Source organism: Nelumbo lutea, chromosome 8, assembly GCF_056320005.1.
Source record: "Nelumbo lutea isolate HS-2025 chromosome 8, American lotus-T2T, whole genome shotgun sequence".
NCBI classification, from domain to species: Eukaryota; Viridiplantae; Streptophyta; class Magnoliopsida; order Proteales; family Nelumbonaceae; genus Nelumbo; species Nelumbo lutea.
The window spans coordinates 14,770,526-14,785,985 of NC_142691.1; the positions used below are offsets into that span (position 1 = coordinate 14,770,526).

Here is a 15,460-nt window from a genome sequence, read left to right on the forward strand (position 1 = left end):
AGGAACTTTGGTTCTGTTCCTTTAACTATGGAGAACCAAATAAGAGTAAAAAGGAAGAATTTTTAACCCCGTGGAGGAATTGTGAAGATCTAATTCATGGGCCACGGGTTTTATAGGAGATTTCTATATGGTTTTTGATTTTCAAGATAAGTAGGGTGGTAGTAACTGGTTAGATGGAATAGACAAGTGGTAGGGAAAACAAACCTGCAAGTTCTTTTTCTATCTCAAGGTTAATGGAATTAGAAGATTCTTTGGATAAAGAATTCAAAGGGAAGAAATTTTGTGGGCACAAAAGTCAAGACAGAACTGTGTTAAATCTTGGGGATAAAAACACAAGGTATTTTCATTAAGCTACCATTCGTCGAAAAGCAAGAAACATAATTATTTCCCTCAAAGATGAAAATGGGAGATGGCTTAAAGGCTAGGACCAAATGACTAAACTGTTGGTTTCCCATTTTGAAGAGGTCTACAAAATAGCAAATCCAACTGAAGTTGACAATCTTCTTGACAAACTTCCAATGGTAGTATCAGACGAGTAAAACAGTACCTTAGTATGTAGGGGTTTATATGATTTTGAGATTCGACATAATTGAATTGAAGTCGGATATGATTTGAAGCGATTCGATAAATATCCGAATTCAATCGATTATTTAATTCTTATATATAATATATAAATTTTTTAAATGGTTTATATAATTTATATATATAATAATTAAATTATATAAATAGTTTATATATTTATATACTTTATATAAATAAAATATTTATTTTATATATTTATTAATTACCTAAAATAATTAATTAATCGAATTTGAATATTAATTTTCAATACCCATTGGATATTGAATTTTTTAATGAGATACGAATTTGGATATTGCCTAATCTGATTCGAATTCGATCCATTTACACTCTTGTATCATAGGAAAGGAAGAGGAAGTGAAGGAAGCCTTATTTCTGAAGCACCCTCAAAAAGCCTTGGGGCCTAATGGCTTTCCAAACTTCTTATTTCAACATTAATGGGATACAATTGGAAAATTAGTGATAGGTGTCGTAAGAGAGTTTTTCCAACAAGAAGTGTATCTAAGAAAGTCAACAAGACTTTCGTTGCACCAATTCTTAAATGTAAGAAGCCTGACAACCCGAGCCAATTTTGGCCCATTAGTCTGTGCAACATCATGTATAAATTCATTGCAAAAACCCTGGTCAACAGATTAAAGCCTTTACTACCAAAGCTCATTAGCCAAAATCAGAATACCTTCTAGCCTAGCAAAGTAATAACTAATAATATCCTTATTACTCATGAACTAATCTATTTTATGAGGATTAGTAGGCAAAAACAGGGGTACATGGCAATTAAGCTACATATGAATAAGGTGTATGAGAGGGTAGAATGGAATTGTGTCAAATGGGTTTTAAAAATATTCGGGTTAGATTAAGTATTCATTAATTGGATCCTGCAATGTATCACAATTGTGTCATATCAGATCCTGGTAATTGGTAGCCCTAGTTCAGTAGTAAATGCTACGAGAGGGAGGCTTTGAGGCAGTACAGAAAGGTTTCTGGCTAAGAAGGAGGTTATGGTCAAATCGGTCTTAACCTTAATCCCAACGTATTCCATGTCTTGCTCTATCTGCTGCCTAAAGAAGGCCAAATTTGCAGGAGGTTTGGGGTTCCGGACCCTCATGCCTTTTAACCTAGCACTGTTAGCTAAGCTTGCATAGAGATTTATTGAGAACAATACTAATCTGTGGTCCAAAGTGATTAAAGGTAAAGTGTATCTTACGATTCACACACCCGCACGATTCCATCATAAAATCAGATTTCTGACGTGGATTGAACCTTTAAAACCCCTAAATTTTTTACCTTTAGTCTTCAGTTTTTTAATGGATCCCGGACGGCCGCGTATCATTAAGATGCGGGGTAACATTTCACACTCACAGAGAGAAAAACTGTTTACTACCCTCCACCTTTTCCATTATTACAAGGAAATGCCATTGCTCGCAAGCATAGAGCAAAGTCTTTTTGGTCATCTTGAAGGGTGTTTTGGGCTGTCTAGACATCTGGAGCAATCGTCTCTGTAGTTCCTGCTTAACCGTCGTTGAAGAAGAGAGACAATAAGTGCTTTTGTGATGTGATTTTTCCTGCTGCGTCGCATCGACAACCGCGAATCCTAACTCCGAAGACGCCAGACTGCCGGAGGATTTCCATGGCGCTCCTTGTACCCGGTGGGGGCGTACGATTGTGCCTATCGCGACCAGCGCATGTTATACGCCCCGTCTCTGTTTCCGCCACTCTTTCCCCTCCTCGCAGCGATGCGGATGCAGTCGATTGGGTGGAGGCGACTTCTAACTTCTTCGAAAAAGACACCAGACCTATCATGCTGTTCGACGGTAAGCTTCATTTTAACTCACCATTCCTTTATCAGGCACAAGCCTCTGGCCATGGATTCGTGTGACCCACCTGGAACATGCTCAGATGATTCCTCATTCCTATTCCTCTATATTAGATGGGCATGAGCACAGGAATATGATCATCTGATCATGTTTGTCTTATTTGGAGCTGTTACTGGTTGTTAATTAAATATTGTAACGAATCCACTATAGGTCATGATAATGTTCGCTCAAATTAATGATATACGAATCCGTACCCAAATTTACAGTCTGGACTCCTCTAGAAGTTAGCTAAACATCGATAAACAAGTAACAAGGAAAGCCAAATGACATGGTTCATCCGAAGAATGTTTAGCATTCAGATTCAACTTTTCTACATTTGTACTCTTTAATTGGAAAAATTGATCCAGAATTTATTTTGACTAGGTGTATGCAACTTATGTAATGGAGGTGTGAGATTTGTTCGTAATAATGATCGAAACAGGTCGGTTTCTCAAACTTTTATTATCAACCAAGTCATTCTTGTGCGTTGCATCTCGTTTGAGTGGTGTCACTAGTTTCAATTTGAGTTGATAAAGTTTTAAGTTTCAACAGCCCTTGGAAGACAAATAGTATGGTGTCTTTTCTTGTTTGGAAAACAAAATGAATTTAGACCTCCGATCTTCAAAGTTTTTGCGACACATAAAGCCTCCCAATTGATAATTGACATGAAAATGCATTTTTACAGATCAACTGGGAGTAGGGATGGTCTTTTGAAGATTCGTTCACTAATTCCATGTATTACATCTTTCTTCTCATTACACTTCCTATCTTCCAAATTTGACAGGAGGATCAGGTTTGAAGCTCTGCAGAGTGAATCGGGAAAGAAATTGCTAAGGAGATCTGGACGATCACCCGATGATATTTCAAGTGTTGTACTGGTTGAAAAGGACAGGTACCTTCAGTAGAAAGTTTTATCTTTTTATGCTATAATATTGAATTGTCTTGGTATATTCTATGGATAATGGTTTATTGGTTTTAAGTTGACAGGAATGTGTAGGCCTTATAAAGTTATCAAGGATGAAATTAATGTATTTCAAAACTTTATACAAAGGTTGCTGAGAAGATAAATGTTAAAGAGTCTAATGGTTGCAGGTCATCTATCAAATCAGAAGCAGTACTGAAGATCATGGAATACATTGACTTGCCTTTCCCACAATTAGCATTCTTTTTACAGTTTGTACCCTTGTAAGTCACTTCTTTCCCCTATCCATCTATCAATCTCCAAGTTTATTCTTCTAATAAATGCTTAGAGTGCAGATTGGAGACTGTTCTAGAACAATCACAGAATCTGTTATAACATATCCTTCTATTTTTTATTTTTTGTTAATGGATATTTGCAGGTTCTTGCGGGATTTTGCATATGACAATGTTGCAAATAACCGTTATGCATTCTTTGGTCGCTCAGATTCATGTGAAATATAGAATATTCCAGTCAACCACTTATCATGATATTTGTATATTGTAAAGTTGTATAAGTTCCTTTTTCTTAAAAGTCTCCGAGTCTGTCCTATTGTAAATGCATTAGAACAAAACTGAATTAATCTTGGAATCAAATCACTTGATCTAAATGTTTATACTACATTATCTTAGTGTTCCTAATTTAAATATTTATATTATGGGATTCCCTTCAAGAAAAGCTGTGCTTCCCTGTATCAGTATTGATTTTGGTTCTCCTATTTCATTAATTATTTAAATTATAGATATATTCAAACATGTGAGAGTTGCATTCTGAAACAGACACCATGTGTGCTCCTCTGTCCTATAAATATGGGAATGAATGGTACTTTTCAACAAGAGGCATGTTTTCCGAATCCACCCAAATTAACGACCTTAAACAAAGATTGAAGTATCTCATAAATCTCTTTCTTGCAGATGGCATAAAACATCTGCAAAGAACTTATCAGCCACATTGTCAACCTCTATTGGAATTTACATTCTTTTTGCTTTCCACTCTTCGACAAGCTTCTCAGTAGATGTTACACACAAGTACCATAATCATATATTCTCAAATTTTGGGATTATGTTCCTAATTTTTGAACATTTCTGAAATTCCACAGGCATATCCAGTGGTGCTCTCCATTCATTAGCATCCCTAAATTTAAATCTTTCCACGTCTATAGCTTGTTAGCTTCCTTGATTATCTTTTCTCAAGAAAAATGCTCAATTATACACAATTTTATACTCAGACTGACGTTAAGCCCTATAGACAGTAACCTGTTTGTTCAGATAATTTAGAGCCATCTTCATCAATCCTGCTTACGTAACAGTGAAGATGGTGATAGATGTTGCATCAGCAGCTAGCATTCCACGTAAAAATACTCTTTCAGAGAGATTAAGTAATTACCTTCCATTTAGATTCATTAGACTTTAGATGTCATCATGGCTACGGGTGGTAATTTTTCACCCAACCTGAACCCACCCAATATCTAACCCGCCCATTTACTTGGCGGGTTGTGTGATCAACCTGTCACCCAACCCGCCCATTTAAATGGGTTGGGTTGTGGATAACCCTTGGATTAACCATTACATACATTAGTCTTAATTCCTTAACTTTTTTTTTTTATTTTCTTCATTTGAATTAAATAATTTATAATTAATGCATTCATTTTTTATTAATTATCGTCTAAATTTAGTTTTGTCTTGAATCAACACACTTAACCCAACATAAATCCAAATCAATTTGACCCAGGTCCGAACCAGTTCAACGTGGGCCGACCCGATCCAACATATACCAATCCAGATCAACCCAAATCCGAAATAGGCCTCAGACGGGATGGCTCGAGGCTGCTTGCTTTGCCCAGTTTGGGTCGTCGGGTCCAACCATTGTTCACATAGCCCGGCTAAACCCGGTGCAGGTTGATCCGAGCCGACCTGAATCCAAAACGGGTCAGACCAGGTGGGGTCCAAACCCTAAACCACCTGCTTTCTTTGCCCAATTCGGATTGTCTAGTTTGGTTTGTATCCGTATAACCCGACCCGAATTCAGCCCGGTCGGATTTACTTCTTTTGACCCGCTTTGGGCCAATCAGTTCAGCCCCAAACCTGTGCACAAACCTAATATGAGTCGACCCAAGTCAATCCACCATCGACTGAACCGGTCTGGTCTGGTCCAATTGGATTGGACCAGCCCAGTCGAGGTCTGGTATGACTGAATTGAATCCGATCCAATTGGCTTTTGTCCGACCGGATTGAACCAGTTCAGGCGAGGTCTAGTCCGACCAGACTGATCTAGATCTAAACGGTTCAACCACTCTTGAATTTGATGTAATTACCTCGAAGACAATCCAATTGGATAGTTCAAGTTGGTCTAACCAGTTTGAACCTATGCGGTTTGTCAAATCCGAAACCCGAACATAGTTAAATAGCTTTATTGCTTGTATAAAAATAAATGCATGTAATGTGATTTAAACCTTCGTCACTTGTGTAAATAGCAACTACTATTACCACTAAGCTATGACTAACTTATTTGTTAAAATGGAGTTGGTTTTTTGTTTTAAGTACACAAATATAAGATTAATGGGTTTGGGCGGGTTGGATTGGGTTAAAGTTGGTTAACCCATTTAATTTTATATAACCGGGTCATTAATGGATTAGTAGGTTAAATGGTTTCGGTTGAAACTCAACCCAAACCAAACCCAACCCGCCCAATTGCCCCCACTAATCATGGCCAATGGTTAGGGCATCCTTGTCCCAAAACCCTTCAAAAAAATTGACTGTTTTGATTTAATCTTATATATTTTGACTAAAATTATGTCCAAAATTGGATCTGAGCCAAAACTATATACTCACATGGCGGTGGAACTATATTCCTTGTGCAAGAGCTTGAAGGAGCGCATGCACAAGGAGGCAGTACACTCAAGAGGTGACTCAACTATGACTTTTCCCTGCATCTTAAGATCTGAGTAGGATTAGGATTTATTCCATATACCTGCAAAATTAGATGTTCTGTGTCAGGCCTTGAAGATCTTCAACCTTGTTCTGATACCTAATAGATTCTTGAAGAATGTGATCAGATTTAGAAATTAGAGAAAAAATGTGAAGAAGAAGAAGAAGAAAAGTGAAAAGGAGAATAAAGAAAGGGAAAATTCTCGATCAGTACTTTGTACTTTGGCTCGAGTGACAATTTGGTCCCCAAATTTTAAAATGTGACTATCCAGTACCCAAACTTTCAAAATGTGACAATCTCGTACCTGTCGCTAACCAGTCCATTAATCAGCTATTAAGTGACATTTGAAAAGTCAAAAAGGCCCTTCAAATTCCATCTAATTCTCTTTATCAACCATTCAAACGTTGACAAAAAACAGAACAGTCTCAAATCCTAGTCTTTTCTATTCAAAAAAGTTGGTGAATGTTTAGAAGAATCTAAAATTTGGGACTGTTTATTTTATTGTCAATGTTTGGATGGTTAATAAAGAAAATTAGGTGGCATTCTTAAGGCATTTTTAACTTTTCAAATGTCACTTAACGGCTGATTAACGGATTTGTTAACGGCAAGTACTAGATTGTCATGTTTTGAAAGTTTAGGTACTGGATTGTCACATTTTGAAAGTTTAGGTACTGAATTATTGCATTTAAAGAGAATAGAAGTTAGGGAGAGGAGCGGAGGAGTCAACTGTGAAATGGTCCACCCCATTTCATTAGATTAAATACTAATGTAATACAATACAACGAAAAGGTCAAATTTATCCCTAATTATGAATAATAACATAAAAGTTAAAGATTGACCTTGCCCCCGGTCTCACGTCCTACTCAACATTCTGGATGTCTATTAAACTCAAAATCTCAGGGTTGAATACATTTTCAATACAAAAATCAAGTTCTTTCAAACTTACAGAGGTGGAGAGTTTCAAAAATTGACCAAGAGTTTCTTTGCTGCCAACGGAATCTCACCCCGTTTGTCCTACCCATACATGCAGTAACATAATGGCTCTACTGAAAGGCATCACCACATCTTAAAGCTCATACTACTAACGAATTCCTTAATTCCCATTTCCCAAAGGCTCTGATTTGATTCTCTTCACACTGCAATCCATCTTGTTAACTGAGTAGGAAACTAGCAATTCAAATTTTCTATAGCGAGTCCTTTTGGAAAACTACACACAATTTACATGGATCTAAGAATTCCGTTAACGTTGTAGGTGTTTTATATTCCCTAATATTCCTCACATCAGGCCACTGTGCTTTCATGGAATCTAGCAACTCATGCCATGGCTTTCCATGACTTGATGTTTATTTCCCATTCAAAGTGTTTAACGAGCTATCATTTCCCTTTGCAGATACCATTTGACCCAAGGTTAGAAGTCTGCCATTGTGACAGGCCCTTCATTGGCCTACCAAGTACCAACAATATTCGTTTCTGTAATTGCTTTCATCCACCAAAAGTTGCAATTGCAGATGATCGGACCAGACTCTCTACTCTCTACAATCAGCTCAGATACGACTATCCTTGGTGACCAAGTTGTGTCATACACTTTTTTCAAAGTCTCGACCAAAAATACATGAGAGGCAGACCCCCCAGCCCAACTCAACCTCTAGGAAATCCAGTCACCAATAAGATGTAACACCAGAGGTACCCTCAAATCAATGAGACACCCTGCTGTGTGCCCCTTCTTTGCTTCAACACTAAAAAACAGTTGCGCCATGTCTCACCACCCACAGTAACCCTAAGTGAACATCTCATGATCACAAGACTAGAAGATATCAATATAGGCAAACTATATGTTCTCTAACTCTCTGAATCATGGTTTTGAAAAACGGACCGGACTGGATGGTCGGTCGCCTGGCCCAGGAAACAGTCATGGCTCTAGGTATGGTTTTTGATGATGCGCGATCTAGTCAAGTCCTAGTCGCCGGTTATCTCGCCTCCAACAGAGCTGAAGTTGCCTGAAACAAGGAAGGAACTGGAGACTTCCAGGGAGGAACCCGGTTGGAACACTCCGAAGCTCAAGTTAGTGCTCTTGAGAAGGCAAGAAGAAACAATGGATTCCAAGACTAAAAAGCACAAAATATCACATACCTTCTTCCCAATGAGATGGGGGCCTTTATATTTACCTTGTTTACTTACTTCCAAACCCCTATCAGTTCAGGTATCATTACCTCTGCCAGATCGGGTCACTTCTTCTGCTAGATCGGGGGTCATTTCGGGTGTCATAACCTCCACTGTCAGTTGCCAGTTGCCAGTTCGGGTGTCATAACCTCCACTGTCAGTTGCCAATTGTCAGTTCGAGTGTCATAACCTCCACTGTTCCTTGTCAGGGCCGTCCCTGCCACGTCTGAGATGGCGGTGGCAGGTGGCCGTTGGGGGGCGGCTGTCATGTGTCGGACCCCTAATCAGTTAGGTGCGCCGCCTCCGCGTACGGGCTTTCTGGGCATCAAGTACGGTTCAGTCAGGCGACTTGGTGCCGAAGTGGTGTGCAAGGTGGTCTTGAGCTCGGACAAAAGTATGGCCCGAACTGCCCTTGGGTGGGCAGTTCGGGTCTTTGCCTTTTGTGCTTTTTGTAAGGCTCTGGACCTTGAAGGGAGAGCTCGGGTTCCTCCCTGGGGAGCTCGAGGCTCTTCAGTTCGGAGCTCGGGCTGGAGGTTCCCCTTTGGGGGAGCTGACTTTTTGCTCGGAACTCGGGTTGTGGGGCCTGTTGGCGTGCCGAGCTGGCGTTTCTGCCAAATCACTCTCGGTTGCTTTCACATGTCATATGGCCAAGGGGTCGGGTCAAATCTTCCTCCATCAGTTTTAGACCCTAATACTCCGTCTGGCTAGGTTTTGGACCAGATGATTGGACCATGGGAACCGGTGGTCAAAGACATTCCATTTATACCATGCTCCATGTACCTTCTTTTTTAGTATGTTGAACAGTCATGCTTCACACATAAGAACAAACATATCAATGGTTTGCCGCAATGTCCAAGGGATTCAATATTTTGATTTGTAAATTGCAATGCTGTGTAGCGTCTAATACCTCCAAAATGCGGCATCAACATGGTTGCATACAAATGGTTTTTTTCAAATCAAATGAAAGGTTAATGTACTGATTGACCATTACAATGCTTAGCTAGTTCATTTGGTTGCCAATGACTGCAACCAAAGGGGAAGATATTTACAGCAAGGAGACTTTTAGAATAACCATTAGACTAATTAAACCTTGCATTTTCAAAATCTGGAGTATATGTCAATTTGATGTCCAAAATAGTAAACCTTTATGTTACCCAACATCTGAAACCAATTGGCAAAACATAGAGAAAAGAGAAAATACAAAGCGGAACTCAAAAATATACATATAGATTTACATAGTTGGACTTATAACCTATGTTTGGGTAAAGAGCAGCAAAACAAAACCCTAAGCTTAGTTTGGAAGGAGTATAAATACAAATTATAGAGTGAAAAAACTTGCCTTTTGTATTATTCTGTATGTATTTGCAGAGTACATATTTATATTTGTACTCCTTTCAAACTGAGCCTAAATGTCAATGCACCCAATCTCACAGTATCAAATTTGTTTTATCTTTGCGTACAAGTCAAAAAGATACATAGAACCCCCATCCCAACTTAACATAAGTACACAACATATTCGGGCCTGATCCATACACTGAAAATGGATTGAATCCATATCACCAATTAAAATTTCTCCTTTGGGTTGAATCCACAGCTCAATACTTTACATCACTGTCCTCCCTGCCAAAACAAACTGATCAGCCATTTCGAGAAGGACGGATCCATGTTCATAACCTATTTGATCTATTAAAATTTAATATTTTAATAAATTTCATTGAACCCAAACTGAAACATCCTAGTATTTTTAATTTGTCTACTTTTATTTTTCACTCGAGTCTTCCGCAATTTTAACCAGTTTCTTTCCAACGTTGTCACCACGAAAGCAGATGGGAGGCTCTCGATTCCGTGAGAGATGTCTTCAAGCGCATAAATTTTGCCATTGCGAAGATAGTCAGATGTCATGGAAATGAAATCAGCAAACTCTTGCAGATAATCAGCAGCTAAGAAGCCTCTGATAGTAACTCTCTTGTAGATTATGTCTACCATGTCCGGCACCGCTCGCCTCCCACCGACAGTGTCTGTATATTCGGAAATTACACCGCATACTGCAATTCTTCCGAAGGTGTTCATGTTGGCAACTGCAGCTTCTAACATCTCTCCTCCCACGTTATCGAAGTACATGTCAATCCCATCAGGGAAAGTACCTGTTGATACAAACAATTTCGAACCATTTACTGTAATTATTAGTTATAAATTAGTATTTGATTTGATACAGAAGAGAGGGACAAGAGACAGAGATTGTTTCAGGCCTCCAAGAGAGAAAGTGCAACCTTTTAAGAGTTGTCTTCAGATCAGATTCTAGGTCCTTATAGTTGAATGCATCATCAAAACCTAGTTTGTTTTTAAGCAGATCTACCTGCAAACTCGTTAATATGAAACTGTTAATAAACTCGTTTGGGGATGCTTAGTGAATAAATAAAGTGCTTGTGAGTATTTGGTGAAATAGTGCTTCATTCAAATAAGGGAAGTATAGGTATTTTGAAAATTAGGTGACGGGTCAAGATGAATCAGAAATGCAATAATCACTTTTTGAAAAAAGTGTTTATAAAAGAAACCAAAATTTTGAGCTTATTCAAAATGGACTTATTTCTAGAAAAATCATTTATTTGGGCTTATTTCCTAAATGCACTAATTGATGTGGCCCTGGCCTAAAATAAACACTTGGATATAAGAATTGTTTGGTACAGTTTGCATTTTATTAAATTGTGATTTACGGTTTTGGTTTAGTTTATTGGATTTTATAAACCATATCAAATCATAAACTGTAAACTGAAATAAAATTATATATAATAAATTCTTTCATTCTATAATAAAATAATAAAGTAAAAGTTTTAATTTTTAACTTTTAGGGTTATTATTTGGACTTTCTAATTGGGTTAAGGGCAATAAAATCATATACTGACCCAAAATCCCCAAACCGCATTAAAAATCACACCAAACTATATAATAAAACGGTTTGATGTAATTTAGTTTCCATGCCAAGATGATTGGGTTTGGTTTCTAAATTTCTCAAGCCGTAATTGGTTTGAGATTTTCTCCAAACTGCACCAAACCAGACTATGAACACCCCTACTCACAAATAGAGGCTAAAAATGTAACTTAGATGACCTTTTGCTTGCTTCCAGCACAGCCAACTACGTAACAACCGAACAGCTTGGCATACTGTCCAACAATATTTCCAACTGACCCGGAAGCAGCTGATACAAACACTTTCTCCCCTTTCTTGGGTTTACATACATTGTAGAAGCCACCATAGGCGGTAAGCCCACTAAACCCTGCACCATGAAACAATAGGGGAACATCAAGTAAGACGGGATGCTCTTTACCCTGCTATATGAAATCTATTAGAAGAATCAACGAATCATCATTTAAGCCTTGTCCCAACTATATAAAACAGTTACATGAATCATATTTTACCATTCTGTTCTGATCGGTGTCATATCCATCATTAAATAATTGGTGCTCAAATCATTTCTATAGAAATTTTTTTGGTAGTAGTCATTGCCAATGGTGAAAGAGAATCCTTGTCCGTGTTTTCGTGTGTGATTCAAATCAAAATTGTTTAATGTTGTTGTGTGGTTTGCATAGATTACATGTGGAATACTTCATTTTTCTATCAGGTATACTGTGTTTTTCCCTCAAAATCTTTGTTTCAGCAAAATACAGAGTACTTTTGTCTATGAAAATACACCATGTTCACAAAATGCAATGTATTTTAGGTGATGAAGATGTTCTCTTTACTTATCTTTTCTTGGCTTGTTGATGAATGACTTGAGTCCCACAAGAACTAGGTAAAGAACTTTACTAGAGAGGATGCCCTCAGACCACCGCATCATGCCATGCCACATGCAAAATCTCTGGCTCTTTTTGCTTTTTTCTTCTTTCTCAACTTTTGTGTCCCATTTTTCTTACAATTCTGTGACCATTTTAGAGTTATTTTCGAAGTATATTTTAGGTAAAGTTGTTTTCCCTGTTTTATTTTCTCTTATTACCAGTAAGTTTCTATGTCTCTTTAGTTTGCTTATGCAGATTGATGATCACAAATTTGTTGGTGCTCCAATTTCAGTAGGTGAAGTATATTTTAAGTGCAGTTTGTTTGGCTTCAAGACTTCATAAACTCTGATGTATTTTTGTATCTGGTTAGAATTTATGCTATTTTTGTATTCGAGATCCATCATCAAAAGTTTTTTTGGGAGAAGCACAAATCAGCCCAGCTCAGGCCCAAAGTACTGGGGAAATGCAACCTGACTGTGAATCGATGCTAAATTCACGGGTAGGATGTGGTTTATAGGGAGGACAGGGTAATTGTAAGGGGGCTGGAATTCAGAATTCTGCATCGTACTTTTTCCAAGTTTTTTTTTTGTATTAATTAATCACTGCCAGATGGGACAATTCATCCAGTTCACCAACTGGTTGATGGATGGATGATGAACATTTGACCAAGTTTCACATTATCCCAAAAATTATTATATTCAGATAATCTATTTTTTAGGGATTTTTGAACTGCAATTCCCCTCACAAATCTTTTTTTAAGTGTGTTAACTGTCAACTTACCTAGAATTCCGACGTGATAAGATAGTGGAAATTTCAGGGGATCCAACTTGCTTAACATGGAACCGCTTCGAACCACGCTGTACTCCTCCCACCCTATAAGTCCTGCAACTAATTCATCTTTTTCGAGATCAGGGTTTGCGGAGGCAACGACTCTCCCAACACCATAAACATCAATCGCCTGCATGCTTATCCACAACCAGTCAAACCAGAACAGAACAGACTCAGCAACTGGTTGATTGATGAATACAGAACAGATAATAGAAGAAGGGGAGTGGCAGGGTGGCCGGGGCGGCGACTCACCTGGCCAGGAGAAATGCCCGTCGCATAGTTGATGGACTTGTGGGAGGAACTGTGTTTCTTCATTCGGTTTAGCTGATAAGGGTCGACGGATACATAAAGATTTCTTACTATAACATCGTTCGAACCCTTCTCCACCACTAGAGGGAGGATTGCAGTTGTGAGTTCGAAGTCTAATTCCTTGGGCGCACGCTCAATGTGATGCTTTATCGTTATGTATCTGTTTGTCACTTCCATTGTTGTCTTCTTATTCTGCAAACTAATTTGATCGATCTGATACGCAATGAAAAAGCAAGAGCTCCGCAGCTCTATGCCTCTATCCCCAGCCTCTCAGGTTGTGGTGGTGTGGGTGTTGTAAAAAAAGATAAAGAGGAGAGGGAGGGACAGTATTGTTTGGATAAAAATGAAACTATGAAAGCTTTAGGTTTTTGGGAAAGGGTTTTGTGGCATATTGGCAACTTGGCACCTTATTTCGGGTCGTCCGCTTGTTGGTTATGATGATGTTACACCATGACCATGAGATGTATTTTTCGGTTTCGTGGACCTACACAAAGGCATAGAGGGACAGTATTGTTTGGATAAAAATGAAACTATGAAAGCTTTAGGTTTTTGGGAAAGGGTTTTGTGGCATATTGGCAACTTGGCACCTTATTTCGGGTCGTCCGCTTGTTGGTTATGATGATGTTACACCATGACCATGAGATGTATTTTTCGGTTTCGTGGACCTACACAAAGGCATAGAGCGCTCTTCGCACCGTGCTCTATACGAGGAGCTGATCCGGATTCATCGAACCACCCCTTATCCGATAGGATTCATTCAATCACCCCTCCAATACAAAATTGCCATGCCACCTTTTGATTTTTGTACCTAAAACTTAAATTTAAATTTAAATGGAGTTTCAGATTTAACGACAGTCTGGACTCCAAAATTCATTTTAATTTTATTAACCCGCACAACCCCCCCCCCCCCCTCTTTTTCTCTCTCTGCCATTTTACCCTCCCACTTCTCTACAGGTGACCCCGTACATCTCCCAGTCTGTCATTTGCTCCATCGGCGATCGTTCTCACCATCTGAGAGCTAAGAAGATAGGTCTTCCATCCTCTCTGTATTCCTTCGAGAAGTAATCCTCCCTATACTGAGTGCTATCGGCAACAATCCTCCCTGAACCACAGCCACCCATCTTCGAAAATGAGCCAGCACCTGACAAACCCTAGAAACTGCTGCTGCCATCATTGAAGTTTGATCTCCCCAACCTCCTCATCTTTGAAGAGTTGATCTCGATCTCCTTGTCCGACTTTCTCTCCGTCTTACCCTTGGAAACCATTAGCTTGGCAATGCTGCTGCGGCAAACAGGCAGATTGGGGCAGGCAAGCATGCAGTGTGAATCATGCAATACGCTCAAAACTATTCGGTGTCGCTGGCCTGGATGAGATGATTTTTTTTCCTGAGTGAATTAGATTGCAATTTGCAAGTGCGTTGGTCACTTGCGTTTCAGTTTCTTGATTTCTTCTTTCTCTTTTGACGTCCTTGAAATTAAATTTCAAAAAAGACAACAGTCAAGGGTTTATATATACAATCCAGGACATGTTTATACTTTACATGAGAGGACATTTCCGCCCTCACAACGTCTCACAGCACATCCCCGTACTGAGAACATTATGGTACTATTATCGAGATGTTCCCAATGGATGGCGGGAATGTGTTATGGGACATTATGGGGTGGCCCCTTGTGGGGCAGAGATTTGAACTCACTTTACATCGTATTTTTTGTCATTTTTTTATTTTTTATTTTTATAAAAAAAGCATGTATATATAATGAAAATAGTTGAAAAAATTCTTGTATTTTTTATTCTTTTCAGAATAAATTATTATGTCTTCCTTTTAATAATTTATTAGATATCCAACATCTTTAAGGGATTCAAATTCTAATTAATGCACGTGAGATCCAATCGGATTGGATCTACTATTTGTATTATCATATTGGATTCAGATATACCCCTAATTTGAATCTTATTTGATTTATTTGCAGCCCTAGCAAGGCTGTAAGTCAGGTTAGCTTAGGCCAGGTTGAGGCCAACCTTAACTCTAATCCTAACTAAATTCCTTCAACGCTAACCCAAGCCAAGCCAA

At 38.6% G+C, this 15,460-nt stretch overlaps 2 protein-coding genes across 6 annotated transcripts; one reads left to right on the forward strand and one right to left on the reverse strand.

The window, feature by feature from the left end:
• Positions 1-1,868: 1,868 nt before the first annotated feature.
• On the forward strand, positions 1,869-4,068 carry LOC148842922 (DCC family protein At1g52590, chloroplastic-like). Its single transcript, XM_088958908.1, has 5 exons — positions 1,869-2,390; positions 2,817-2,874; positions 3,217-3,324; positions 3,525-3,617; positions 3,773-4,068. The coding sequence occupies exons 1-5, from the start codon at positions 2,207-2,209 to the stop codon at positions 3,852-3,854; spliced, it is 525 nt and encodes a 174-aa protein (XP_088815034.1). The 5' UTR covers positions 1,869-2,206; the 3' UTR covers positions 3,855-4,068.
• Positions 4,069-9,799: 5,731 nt separating this feature from the next.
• On the reverse strand, positions 9,800-13,847 carry LOC148842923 (2-alkenal reductase (NADP(+)-dependent)-like). Of its 5 annotated transcripts, XR_016103818.1 has the most exons (6): positions 13,333-13,823; positions 13,033-13,210; positions 11,587-11,753; positions 10,749-10,834; positions 10,236-10,622; positions 9,800-10,098 (listed from the first exon to the last, which is right to left on the reverse strand). XR_016103818.1 is itself a non-coding variant. In XM_088959884.1 (5 exons), the coding sequence occupies exons 1-5, from the start codon at positions 13,564-13,566 to the stop codon at positions 10,610-10,612; spliced, it is 678 nt and encodes a 225-aa protein (XP_088816010.1). In that variant the 5' UTR covers positions 13,567-13,847; the 3' UTR covers positions 9,800-10,609. The 5 variants fall into 5 exon arrangements, 3 of the variants coding, with proteins under 3 accessions (XP_088816010.1, XP_088816013.1, XP_088816011.1); XR_016103819.1 differs by lacking the exon at positions 10,749-10,834 and having other exon boundaries at positions 13,333-13,772; XM_088959884.1 differs by having other exon boundaries at positions 9,800-10,622; positions 13,333-13,847.
• Positions 13,848-15,460: the final 1,613 nt, after the last annotated feature.